The sequence below is a fragment of the Salvelinus alpinus genome, chromosome 2 (genome assembly GCF_045679555.1).
Source record: "Salvelinus alpinus chromosome 2, SLU_Salpinus.1, whole genome shotgun sequence".
In the NCBI taxonomy this organism is placed as follows: domain Eukaryota; kingdom Metazoa; phylum Chordata; class Actinopteri; order Salmoniformes; family Salmonidae; genus Salvelinus; species Salvelinus alpinus.
Window position 1 is genome coordinate 51,915,538 of NC_092087.1, and position 13,940 is coordinate 51,929,477.

Sequence of the window (13,940 nt, forward strand, 5' to 3'; positions counted from 1 at the left end):
ATCTAACCAATCAGAGTATCAAAGTTGATAACATCATCACGTAGGCTGGCTCTGGCCCAACCCAAATGATCAGAATGTGTTTGCATTCTACAAGACGTCAGGGAGGAAAGCAAACCCAGACCCATCATGGAGAAGAAACGCTAGTGGGCGTGGCATTTGGCCAGAGCCATGTAGATGGGTAGTCAGGCTACAAGAACAGTGACCACTAGAATAAATTGAGTCTCTGCTAGAGAGTATTTTATTTGCAAAATGGTGACACACTTCACTGTTTGAATGGCAGCATACATTGAATATCATCTGTACATTTTCAAAATATGTAAAGTAGCTCAAATGAAATGAAGTCAAACTGACCATGGTCCCACTGTGGAGTTTCACACCAAGATCTGTATTACCCCGTTGCACATAATTGTAATTGTTGATTAATTTGTTTACATAATATGTCATATCACATATTATGTGATCTTGAAAAGCAGATTGTTAACTGGGAATTGGGGAGATTCATAGAGACAACCCACATGGCACAGACGTCAGTTCAACTTCTAGTTTTGATTTACATTTGGTTGAGTTGTCAACTAAGGTGAATTCAACGTGAAAACAAAAACAGAAAATTCCCCATGTCATTGGGCTAAAATTTGGGTGAATAAAATATGAAATGCCCTTAATTTGATTACTTTTTGCAAATCCAATCAGTTTTCCACGTTCAACGTTATCACATAGATTTGTGGGGTTGAAGTGACAATGGAAACTGTGTTGATTCAACCAGTTTTTGCCAAGAGGGAATTAGCTTTGCGAACGGTGTTTGGTGGACTTCTTATTAACATGGATGCTGTATGATAGAGAATGGAGAATGTTTGGATTTGTGTGTCTTGGCCATTTTTCTCACCAAATAGAGAGAGGTAGAATTGAATATCCCTTAAGGTCAGGCACCACAAGCTGAAATTAAATTTTTTCATCTACCTAGCAATTTGGAGATTTTTTTGGTACTTTAGTCCAATAATATTAGTATTTCTAAAAAGTAAAAATAGGTTGATAAAAATGTATATTTTCGTTAGTTTATCATACCATCATAAAAAGTTATTGAATTGTAACCCGCTTTAAATGTCCATATATCGATCATTGCAAAGCTCACTACATTGAATCACACATAATTTAATAAAAGCCCATTTCATAGACAATGTTACAAACTGGACTATATGTAGTAACTTATTTTGAAGAGATAGTGATTGGGTCTAAATACTGTAGGTGTTTGGCGTTTCTCATGGGCACACACTGGTTGAATCAACGTTGTTTCAACGTAATTTCAATGAAATGACCTTGAACCAACGTGGAATAGATGGTGAATTGGTATCTGTGCCCAATGGGTTGGTAGTCTAAATTCAGTCTACTTGTCTTTAACTGCCATTTGCCGAAAGTCAAACTCTTCCCACATGTCAACTCATTTTTGTCAGCCTCAGACGCATCTGCATTCACCAATTTGTGTGTGGTTATCCTTAGAAGTATTCTCCATACTTATACATAGGGAATTGCTGATATGTTGTAAAATTGTTTCTTCTCGACTACATTTTCTTCTGAAAAATGAGCCAGTATGTATTTTACATATCGATCCTGGAGTTTTAACAAAATGAAACCAAAATATTTAGGCTGACTTCATCCAGTGTCCAGAAAAATGAATTTGCGTGATATGCAAATATGCGCATATTTAACGAGGCCACCTAATTTGCATATTTTAATTAAAATATTTCAGAAAAATATATACAAAAAAGTATTATAATTGTGTCCACATTCAACTGGTAAAAGTTGATTGTGATATGATGGGGGGGGGGTTACCCTATTAGGGTGTGGTACCTGGCCTTAAGCTTGTCATACTTGGCAGGTGTTCGCCATAATCACTCAAAGGAACGTTTCCAACAGTTCCTAATTAGCTTTGGACCGGTGTGGATTTATTATGGGTAAAGTCAAGCCTATAAGAGGTCTGCTGCTGCAGGTGCATAATTCGATTGAGAATGCTTTGTCTAATGTGCAGTTACTTCAGAGTACGTGCAGAGCAGGGAGATTTGTGTGTGTGTTTGTGCGCGAGACAGAGAGAGAGTAAGCACTTTTAATATTTTGGCCTCATGTAAATTAAACATTTTGTAATCCTTTAACATTTCCCTTGTTTAAAAACGATATTGCACTCTTTCCCATAATAAATAAGGCATTTATACAACTGCATGTGGTTACACTGCGCCTGTAAGGCTTACCATATTTTCCATAGTCTGTAGGACGGCGGTCCCACTGTCATTGATCGGATAATGGATAAGCAGTCATTTCTGAATACCATCTTGGGTAACTTGTACCAATTGGAGCAACTGGTTTCAATACATCTGCTGCTCCAAATACATAGAAGCTATAACCTTTAGAGATCATATGAATAAACAAAGACTGGTGTCTACTCTTATAAGACACAAATTTACGTCACTTTTCAGCATGGGACAACAACACCACATGTCAAATATCTGATTGAAGCAACACATCCTCTTAAGCACGAGGTGAGACAAGGGAATTCAATGTAAACCATTGGGGGTAAATGGTGTCGTCCGTTCGATGCTAATCTCTTCCTCGCAATCGCCCAAATCACAAACGGAGTCGGTGCAATTTTCATTGTTGTGAGTTAACTGTGATATCCTGTCAAACGTGTCCTCGTGCTCAATGCATTCCACTACGTTGGGGATCATATTGACATAGGCGTTCACGATTTCTTTGTGGACAAGTGTGTCCTGGTTGTAGGAGACCAACTCGTTGCTAATATTCACCGTTTCAACTGGTGTGCTGGAGCAGAAATTACGACAACCCAGCAGACTGGCAAATGCTTTTCTGAACTCTGCGTTAAAAGCGTAAATAATAGGATTCATGGATGAATTAGTCCAGCCAAACCACACAAAGACGTCAAATGTTGTCTCGCTGACGCACGGGAGACCTGCATCTTGGTCAGTCTGTGGTTTGTCACAGAATGGAACTATGCAGTTCAAAATAAAAAAAGGTAACCAACAACACACAAAAACACCCATAATGATCGATAACGTTTTTAAAACTTTGGTTTCCCTTTTAATAGACGTTTTCAAGGTATTGTGGTGTTGGCACTCGAGTCTGTTGGTCCTGCAACTTGTGGCGTGCTCTGCCGCGCGCTCTAGGGAAGCTATAGTCCTGATTTGGATCTGAGCAATCCGATAGATTCTCGTGTATGTCACAATCATAATTGCTACGGGTATGTAGAAACTTATTAAAGATGACGATATGGCGTATTCTCTGTTGAGGCTAGAGTCACAGTTTTCCTCTACTTGACCCAAGGAGGCGTTATGCGCTCTAACTATTTCGTCTTCGCTGGCTTTGTGCCAGTTCAGTTGGACGGGTATGAATGAAATGAGAACAGACAAAGTCCACGTGATGCTTATCATCACAAAGGCAACTCGTTGGGTCATTTTTCTCTCGTAGCGGAATGGACTTGATATGGCCCAGTATCTATCCACGCTGATAATGCAGAGGTTGAGGATAGACGCAGTTGAGCACATAATGTCAAACGCCACCCAGTAATTACAAAAAGTGCCAAATGGCCAATACCCCGCCACCTCAGCCACAGCTTTCCATGGCATCACCAGAATTGCAACGAATAAATCCGACACAGCCAAAGAAACGATGAAAATGTTGGTCACTTTACTTCGTAATTGCCGAATTCGTAGCACGGCAGAGCACACCATAAGGTTTCCCAGCAGTGTCCATAGGATGAGCAGTGAGAGCAAACAGCCCGTCACTGTCCGGATGACCAGTTCCTTTCCACCGTCGGATGTTCCCTCCGATTCGGTCGAGTTCCACATAATCTCCCCAAGAGATAACGGGACGGAGTGGTTCTTATGTACTGAGTTGTATTTCGCAGGGTTCTCTGTGTCCTCTCAAGTGGAAAGCCAGTCCATTGCGCCATGCGCGTCTGAGGACGCACTAGTAACCAACTCACGGTGCTCTGTCGTCCCTTCGTCAGCCATTCTATTGGAAATAAATATACAAACAAAGGATTTGAGATTGCTTAGTGAATTTGCGACAAATGTGTTGCATCCACGCTGAACCGAACAGAGCGTTCGGTGCGTCAAAAGATTGAAGCGCGTTGGCGACCGCATGTTATTACCTCGCGTGTCGTCTGACCTGCCTTGCCAAAGTAAGACAGCAGCACTGACACTGTTGGTCGAGGCTATTTTGAGTTCGTGAGCGCTTTGAGAAGGGAGGGAGTCCCCTGAGCCAACACCGCCCCCCCCCCCCCCCCACACACACACACACACACACTCACACACATACACACATACATACCTCCGTTGTGGAAACACGCACTACATGAATTGAGTTTCTACTCCTCTCGCTAGAAAGATACCAATGAGCATTCTATTTGGATTATATTTCTGGATTAGGTTGCACACTCATACTCCAGTTGTGGGTTTCTGTTCTTCAAAAGCAACAATTCAATTTGCAAAATGTAGGCCTGAGTGAATGTTTTTTTTATTTAATCTATACCTTTCTATAAACAGTGAAAAAATTATGGAGCATTTCATTGCTGTGGGGATAATGAATAGTAATATCCAGGGGTGCTGAAATTGCACATGGGACAACTCTCCCCCAGGAATGCGAATTTTACGCACGATACTTGTTTTCGAATTAGCCTTTTGTGGATGGAATTCTATTGTTAATCGACGTTGTTTGTGTGAAAACAAACATTGCATATAAGTCATACATTTATAAAGGTCATCACTAGACTACGTTGTGAGCAATTGATAGTACAGCTCTCTCTAAATTATGCACGACGCGTTTGGAGTGAGCGTGATGTTTTCAGTTTAATTTCAACTTCAGGCTAGACATCCTAGGTGACTCACTCTCACACTCGACGTGCAAGTAGAAACACAATAACTCAGTGCACTGCAACATCTGCATTTGCAGTGTATCCTCTCTTGCGTTGGCAGTTTCCGTCTTTTAAACGTCATCTTTATTTTTAGCTGTGTCAACAACATGCCTGTCAAATCGATTTCATGCACCATCTACATAATCTCTCAGCGTCCTGCAAAATTCTGTCGAGTAAAATCAAGGATATGTTATGTCGAATTCTGACATGATTTACTTCTTTCATTCATGGAAATTTGTGCAAATGATGATCCGTCTTTCACCTTCCTTGAATATAGAGAGTGAGAGTTTACCAAACAAAAGAGATTTGTCAGCCCCTGTACCTGCACAATGTCAATCAATGACAAAGATGTATACAAATTGAACATTTTAATGTTAACTATTTATAATAGGCGAGCATATGCTTACCTATAGAGCATGAATTATATTCAGATAATACTCTGCATTTGAAATTATGATTGACATAATTCAGATAATAAATAGGCTATATCCCAATCATTTGTAAAACCCCTAGGGAGTATAGTCACAAACTGTTTTGAAATTATTTAGCAATTCCATTCCAACAAACAATGGGACTAGGCTAACTGACAAAAATGGGTGATTGCAAAATTTTACATTCGCTGACCGTTATTGAAGAGTTGAATACAAATATAATATAGCACGCTTGGAATTGGGCAACAACCTTAGCAATGTATCTGATTCCGAGGTTTTACGCACTAACGCATAGTCGGCTAGAAAGTTAACATTTGTCGCCACCACGTGGCCAGCTATTCCATCAAGACGACATTTTAGCAAGTTAGAAAATTGTTAGGAAATTCAAATAATCAACTAAGACGGGGTGAGAACTTTAGGCCTATATTCCCAGAGTTCTATAACGAGGCAAATTGATTCATCTTGTTTCCAAAAATATGGTTTTAACTCTTGCGGTGAAAGAAGATAGTTTCTGCTATTTGAGCATTGAGCTATGCTACATAGGCCTATATGCTCTGATGAAGGTCCACAGTGAATTGATGAACTTTTAGCTAACGTGCAAAGATTGAGCGAGCGAGAGAGACCAGGGTCCCCTACCAGCAGTGGGTTATAGGACCCACTGTGTGTACATAGGTTTTATGTGAGTTATATATTGATAACTTCACTGTAGATAATAGACCGAATGTATGTCATTTCTTTTAACTTAAAATGTCAGTTTCACAATCATTTTTATTACAGAGCCAGGAGTCTTTATGTACATTCGCTTTAATCTACGTTCAGATATGTACACAGGGAGGATATAGTATTGGTGCAGGTTTACCAATAAGCATTGACCACAGATTGGCACGTACAACTGAAAACAAGTACAGTAGTTAGCACCAATGTAGAACTCACAGTTTTCTGATAGTCCCTACAGCCTAAATATGTTGTCCAAAAATGAACCATACAGTAGCACTACATTTCACTAATTCATCACAAAATCGATCAACAACATCACAGGTTAAGATTATTGTCAACGCTTACTTTTCAAAACTACATCAATCAAGATATTTGGTTCAGTTTCAGAGTTCTTTCAGTTTGAAGCAACATATTTGCTTTTTGGAAAATGCATGTCAGTCAATACAGTATATACTGATGTGTGCAAATATTGTATTGTTTCCCTTTTCAATGACATAATAACCGCCCCATTCTTCCGCTGTTTACCAAAACAGTGGCAGGGTGGAACGCTTTGGTGTTGTTTGAACTGCAGATTGTCACTTTAAGATGCAGAGTGCATACTTAGTCTCTTCACCAACATTATGGAGTGGGAGAGCAAATGGGGCACACTGTCGGCCGGTGACAAGTTTACGGACACTTTCAATGGAGATTCTCCATTGAGCATTTGTTTTAGTCCAGAACTAGGCTTAATATGGGTCCAGGGAATACATCAGTGGGCATTGGGGCACGCTCCACACACTCCCAGGCGGTTTCTTAGTCAAATTGAGTTCCATAACAATTATTGAAATGTTAAATATATTTAAGGGAACCACATTTGAGGTTCATTAGAAGAAGAAACTATATAACTGAAAGGAAAGTAGAGCTACGGGCATTACAGATGAGTCAACACCGTACAGCATTCAACTGTATGTGTATGCCATCAAATATACGCGGAATGATGTCAACAAGTCATGATTGAGGACAGTCAATACAATGAGACGTTTGCGAAAGATTGTGAGAACTACAGTCCAGTGTTCATTTGTTGGAGATTCTGAGAACTACAGTCCAATGGACTTTTTCGAGAGATTGAGAACTACAGTCCAATATTACACCGAAGAGCAATCCAAGTCTAGCGCTGCCCTATACTACAGTACATGTAGGACTCTAGACTGTGGCCAGTCAAGTAGTTCAAGTGTTTGACACAGAAGTATTGAGTTTCCTGTGTATTTTTCTGACCACTGAGAACATCCTCCATGACAGTATGTGCATTTGAAATATACATAAAAATGGCAACACAAAAAAAACAAAAAAAAAACTTTAAGGCTTTTACAGTTGCACGTCATCTTTACAATCCTTAGTACAGTTCTTATGTGACGTTAAATAATCGAGACCGAGAGAGCTTCTTTGGCTTCTCTATGATGTTGGAGTACTGCTGCAAACACAGTGGTGTGTGTGAAATCAGCGCAACCGGGGATGAGGCCCACTAGTCTCACCATGATACAGGATTTGAAAAATGAATGTGGCATGGCATTTTCGATATAAGTTGTTTCACTGCACCATCTACTTTCATCATGTATCATCACTTATCATGCTCCACTCTCATGATCCATTCATACATAGCCTGGCTTACATCTGTACTAGATCTGAGAGACAACTCGACACTAAACTATTACATACGCGTTTAATAACGCGTTCAACAAAACTTTGATGAACATCAAAAGACAAACCCAAACACTTGTTATAACAGAGACCTAAATTCAAATGTCAATTTCACTTTTCAGTGCAGCAACACACAGCAAAGCAAATAATATTTGAAATCTTTCAAAGACTTTGGCGTTTTGGGTGAGCCTTCCCGGGACGGGGGATCAGTTCTTGCACATTTGGGGCTATTCCATTGGTTACATTGTGCCAGGCCAGCTCAATCAAGCACAGCTAAAGTATTTGAAAGATTCCGAATACTATTTGAATCCAGGGTCTGATATCAATGTAATTTGTTGTTTATATCTGGTGCTATAAAATGTTTCCGAAGATGCATCGCTACAAGGGACATCTCATCTAGTATAATCCCCCTAAACTGACATGTTTCAATGCTTATTTAGAAGTCTAAAGTACATGACAAGAGCTCCTCCTGAAAGGTTGACCTGTGTTGCTATTAATTTCCTCTATGGAGCCCTTGGTGACAAGTGTTCTTGTGCATGTTGCGTTGTCTCGTCGGTCCCTCTTCGTCTTGTCACACCCTTCGGAAGACTTCGAAGAGGGAGGCCACAGAGTGCATGCGGTAAAAGAGGTTCATGGGCACGGCAAAATTGAGAACTGTTGTCCATATGGTGAAGCCAAACGTCTCCTGCTCCAGGCCGTTGTCATACTGGGGTCTGCAGCCGAAGGCGGGGAGGATCCAGAGCTGCAGTGAGGAGATACCAAATAAGGTTAAACTTACCTTGTTGTTGTTTTTGTTTTGTTTTTGTGTGTGGTGAAAAAGCCTTGTATTTTCATAAACTCACACACAATACATTTCCCTACTGGAACATTGCATTAAAGGTAGAGAATAAGAGTAGCTAGTAGGGTAAGAAATGTGGAATCCTATGCATTTGAGAACTAGTTATGAGACAATAACATCAATGCTGACTATTGTCAATAAATAAATGATAAATTATAAGTAAAAAAAACAGCAAGCTTACTGAGATGTTGCACATGAAGAGGAAGACAGCGATGTTCTTCAGAATCTGCCTCTTCTTGCTCGGGGTCTCCGCTACGTTGTTCCCGACGTGCAGGGGCACTGCCGAATGTTTCCGTGGGCTGAATGTTCCGTAAACCTGTCCGTTCTCCACCTGCTCGTTCTCCAGCGTGACACAGCCCTTGTCTGGGTTCTCGTACGCCCGGTTGATGATGCCGTTGTAGGGCGGCGCCAAGGAGGAGGTCACAGAGAAGATCTCCGGCACAGGCCCCGCCGCCTCAGCGTCCACCCTCTCACCGTCCTCCCGCTGGCGGTAGAGGGACTCTATGATGAACAGGTTCTGGATGTACTTCTCCAGGACGATGAGCAGCGAGTACATCAGGTTGGTCCAGCGGTAGCTCGGGCTGCTGCTTGAGGCTGTCACAGCCACCACGCTGCACCAGGACATGAGCCAGGAGCCCACCGACGATCCGAATAGGATCTCTGTGTCCAGCGTCCGCGAGGGGTTCTTGGTGGTGTCCATGGGCATAGGGTCGGCACGGTATATGAGCAGACCCGTGGCCCCGGCCGAGCACATGAACACCAGCATGACGATGCCGTAGCAGTAGAACATTGCGATGGCCGACTCCCGGGTGTCCATCGACTCTTCCACATGGATGATGTAGACCACCAGCACGCCGATGGTGCTGGCCAGGGCGACAAGACCCAGGATGGGGCCGACCACCAGCCCCTGGGTCCTGGTAGCCGGCCTTTTCCGGTTGTACTGGAGGTCAATGCTGCGCCCTATGTTCTTCCACATGACGAAGAGCATTGCAGAGACAAAGATGTGGTACTCTATGTTGAAGGGGTATAGGTAGTAGAGGCTGTTGGAGAACATGGAGCAGGCGCTGGTAGTGCAATTACAGTGAGGCTCCATATCCACTGAAACACATAGAAAAAAACAATATCTTGTCAGTTTCAAGCACAGTGAAATCCCACTTCTGCAACCATAATGTACTTTACAAAACAGTGGCCTCCAGTTTGTGTATACAACTAGACTACACAGAGGATGTAAACTCCCAAGTTATTCAAATATAACAAAATAAATTATATATGGCAATAAAGTATATTTCAACGTTTTTTTTCTTCATGAAGCCAGTTGTTTTCTTTGTGTCTTATATAACATAATTAATCAATTCTTTGCCATCAGAGTCTAAAGCAACAATACACTTTAAAGGGAGGTAGGAATTGAATTTAGAATTCAGTTATTTACCAAATGAATTGACCTGGACAGGAATATAGAGAAAATGTCCTGTTAGGGCCTCCCAGCTCAATGTCCTAGTCATTTCTACTTTGACAATCCTTCATGTACCAGTGGGTGGTCTGATAAATATTCCCACAAACTCCTCTTCACATGTGTGATGAGGATCATCAGGTTGGTGGATCAAGTGTATCAATCAACCTTCTGAACACCAAAATACACAATTCCACAAAATGGTATACAATGACTTCCAGTCTTTCCTCAAAATAATGCTTCCCTTTGTACTTGAAGCCCTTACCATTTGTACTACTCTTTCCTAGTGCTGCCCTCTAGAGACTGCTTTTAAACTCAACCCTGAAGCACCACTATCTCTACCCACTCACGACCCCCTCCCCAAAGGGTACCACTACGGCCCTGTTCTCTTTAATTAAAAAGGGAACAACAGCGGCACAGTCAGCCTCACAGTCGGCCGGATATGAGGGGGCCGGTGGAGCAGCCACGGCTTAAGATGTATCAGTTACTGTAATTGCAGCGCCCATGGGAGCAGCCCGGCCTGGGACAAAGGCGTCTGAGGTCGCTAGAGCTGGGGGGGGGGTGAGGGTGGGTGGGTGGTGGGGGCCAGCGACCGTGCATGTCTCGTGAAACCTAAGAGAGAGGCGTTCGACACAAACAAGACCTGCCAGACTGCCTAATCCATCCCACCTTCCCCTCCAACCCCCCTCGCACCCCTGTCTTTCATCCAATGAAGTGAGCTTCTCAAGTGAACTATTGTCCTTTTTTCTTTGGGTACAAGCAGCCACTCGACCCCTGGTCCCCTTACCTATGGTGAGGTTTACATAGCCCAGGGAAGAGAGCCTTCTCTTGTGGTTGTTTAGGAAGTGCTCAGCCTCAGACATCACACCGTTGCACCACAGTAGCAGGTTGGTGAAGACTGCATGGATGACGCCAAATCTGAGGGAAACACACATGAAACAAAATGGAACAAAATGAATTTACATTGACACTTTAAATTAGTACAATGTTTATAACAGGATAAATAAACTCATCAACTGTTTTATTGAATTGCACCAATGAAAAAGGTACTTGAGTATAACCTAAACATACCTTAGGCTTGAGAGGCGTGCATGGGTTGTGACAATCTCAAAATACTGGTTTATTATATTTCACAATACCTTTCAAAGGTCTCGAAGGTCTTGATGACGTCCTTGATGTGAAACCAAAGGAAATGCACCTAAAACAAAACTCAAAATTATACTTGTATCATAGCACTGACAAGACACACTACATAATACAAAAAAAATACAAAAAACATTCAATTTCTGGTGAAGGCTTTCATTTGGACTGTGAAAATGAATCATCAGAATGTGAAGGCCATATCAAGCGACCTCTCAGCTGATGGATTACGTTAGTGCTACATTAGACTCCAGTAACATGGACAATGACAGGATTATGTTGTACAGACAACTCTCTTGCCTGAGCAACAAAGCTTACATTATTCCACTCCAAGACAAAGCACTATACCTGTTTAAGTGGAATTTCGATACCATTACTCAATAACTTTTCAAACAGAGCAGCCAATTTACCTGTAACACTTTACATATTTAGGAGGACAAAGGGGTTTATTCATGGTTTATAAGCGGTTAATTGTTACTTAGTCTGTGTACATTGCAATTGTAGGCTCCAATAACACATTGGTTTAAACGGTGTGCTTGTCATTTAGCTGCTTGGCAAATACTGAGCTTATGTGGCTGCACTGTCAATAATAACAGTAATAATCATTAGAACATTCACAAGCATATTATTAAGCAAGCACCAAAAATAACAATCTTTAAATGAACAATTAACCGTTTAGAAATTACAGACCACTTTATAAATCCTTGAAAGTATAGGCCATAATGAAAAGCGTGATCAAATTAACATAGAATGGGGGTTGTATCTTACCTGTGCTATCGTGTGAGTTGCGTGGATGATAGGGTATACCCCTAGAACAGCCGACACGCATGATCGATAGCCCACAAAATAACCAATTCGGAAGGCATCCATGATCAACGAGAGGAGCGCAAGAAGAGTTAACCCACCTATATCAATGAAACATTCGTTATTATGGGGCTGCACGGAAAACTATGCAAAATAACTTTTAATTGCTTTTGATGTCAATCAAATGTTTGAAAAACAAATATATTAGGAAAATACGCCACATTTAGCTAGTTGAGAAGCATTAAACTATATAAAACATTCAAGATATAATATAATACCACGTTATTCCTATGGACTAATAACGACCTTGAGATGAAATAAATCCATTTTTACGTAAGGGAAAGACTAAATCTTCCAAACATGCGTGTCAGCTTCACCTCTTATCCAACAGGTAGTGGCATGCACATCCTTTTCTGGCTGTAAGTTACTCTGCCTGTCTCTGCTCACGATGTACCATATCATCCATATCAGCTGGAGGATCATGAGGGTCGTGATAAACGACAGCAGGTGCTCTTCCTTCACTGATGCGCCATGGTGCGCAATAGCCAGCATCAGCGACACGCCGATCAACAGTAAATTAGTCCCATACTGGCCGCTCAGGATCTCCGCGTTCTTCTGCGGATAGTCCTCAGTCAAACTGACTTTCAACTTGGTGAATATTCTCTTTTCTCGCTCTGAGCTGGAGGACGAGGTAGTGGAACTGTGGCTGTAGGACTTATTTAAACACATAAGATCGAGGCCTCCGTGCTCAACCATGGCGCCGAAATCTGTAACATTCGAGTCTGAACGTAAGAGCAAAGTCAAAACTGTGCGCTATAAGTGCATTTGTGGAAGGCCAAGCGCGCAACCTGTTGCAACAAGGCGGGGACGCAAATGGATAGGAACTGTGCCAATTGCATGTTGATTCAATCCAAAGACGGTCTCAATTGTTTCGCATGCTTTCAGTGTCCAGTTTCCCTAACTTCACTGTTTGATGTAACCTATTGTCACCCTGGACCATTTAGCTGAAATTAGGCTACTTTATAGCGCATCATATACCCTCTAGCAGTGTGAATTCAGATTAATAGATTGAGTTTCAGCCATCGGTGACCGCCATCCGTTGTCCGATTGGACCTGTCATACGTTTTTTTGCTAAATTGGTGGACTAGTAGTGCCAACCATTCACTTAATCTACATAAAAAAATTAAGTGATCATGGAATAACTTAATCCCCAAAAAGCTTTTTCGTCACCGGATCCTCGTTTCTATAGTCGTTGCCAACTAGCACTGCTATCCAAGTCTCTGAAATCCGTTTTGAGGGGTTATCCCGTGTAAAATAAAAATAAAACGATATTTGACAAACCACTTAGGCGAGGTTTTATAGGTATGGGGCTAAGAGTCTTCCCAACTCTCCAAATGTGCTCGTACCCAACCGCCCCTCAGTCCAATAGTCCGTTAACGTGTACCTCCACTTGCCTTGTCATGGTTAAGAACTATGCTTTCCAAGAGTGAAAAAAACTGAATCGGATTTCAATGGTCGAATTTACAATGGCCCTTTTTGTAAATGGATTTGTTTAAGTAGGAGGACTCATCTTCAATGAGAATTGCTCCCCCGCCCCCCTCCCCTTGAAATGAAATCGTCTTTGGCAACATCTAGAGCACTAAGGGGATTGTGTGAGGGGGATATAAGTAAAGTCAAAATTAACCTAGTCTATTTGTTGCCCCCCCCCCCTAAAACACATTTATCAAATGCATGATAACATATTGCATGCAATAGGCTATCAATGCGTGGTAGATAGTGTGAGATACACTTAGTGAAATTGATACAGGTAGGAGTAATGGTTTAACAATGGGAGCCATTATATTTCAATATCCTTCGGGAACTCTGGGAAAATCTGACCCGGGAACCCCTGACCAAGATGTTGTCCCGAGTGGTTTACACCTTTTACGCATGACTCCAAATTCCCTTTGGTGCTTTTTATGTTGC

The 13,940-nt window shown here is 41.7% G+C and overlaps 2 protein-coding genes across 2 annotated transcripts; both read right to left on the minus strand.

The window, feature by feature from the left end:
* Positions 1–211: 211 nt before the first annotated feature.
* On the minus strand, positions 212–4,206 carry LOC139564550 (D(1B) dopamine receptor-like). Its single transcript, XM_071384172.1, has one exon. It carries the CDS (start codon positions 3,849–3,851, stop codon positions 2,544–2,546), a length of 1,308 nt encoding a protein of 435 aa, XP_071240273.1. The 5' UTR covers positions 3,852–4,206; the 3' UTR covers positions 212–2,543.
* A 1,929-nt stretch (positions 4,207–6,135) lies between these two features.
* On the minus strand, positions 6,136–13,621 carry otop1 (otopetrin 1). The gene is made up of 6 exons (XM_071384179.1): positions 12,353–13,621; positions 11,940–12,076; positions 11,171–11,229; positions 10,819–10,949; positions 8,763–9,679; positions 6,136–8,485 (listed from the first exon to the last, which is right to left on the minus strand). The coding sequence occupies exons 1-6, from the start codon at positions 12,729–12,731 to the stop codon at positions 8,315–8,317; spliced, it is 1,794 nt and encodes a 597-aa protein (XP_071240280.1). The 5' UTR covers positions 12,732–13,621; the 3' UTR covers positions 6,136–8,314.
* Between the last annotated feature and the right edge of the window lie 319 nt (positions 13,622–13,940).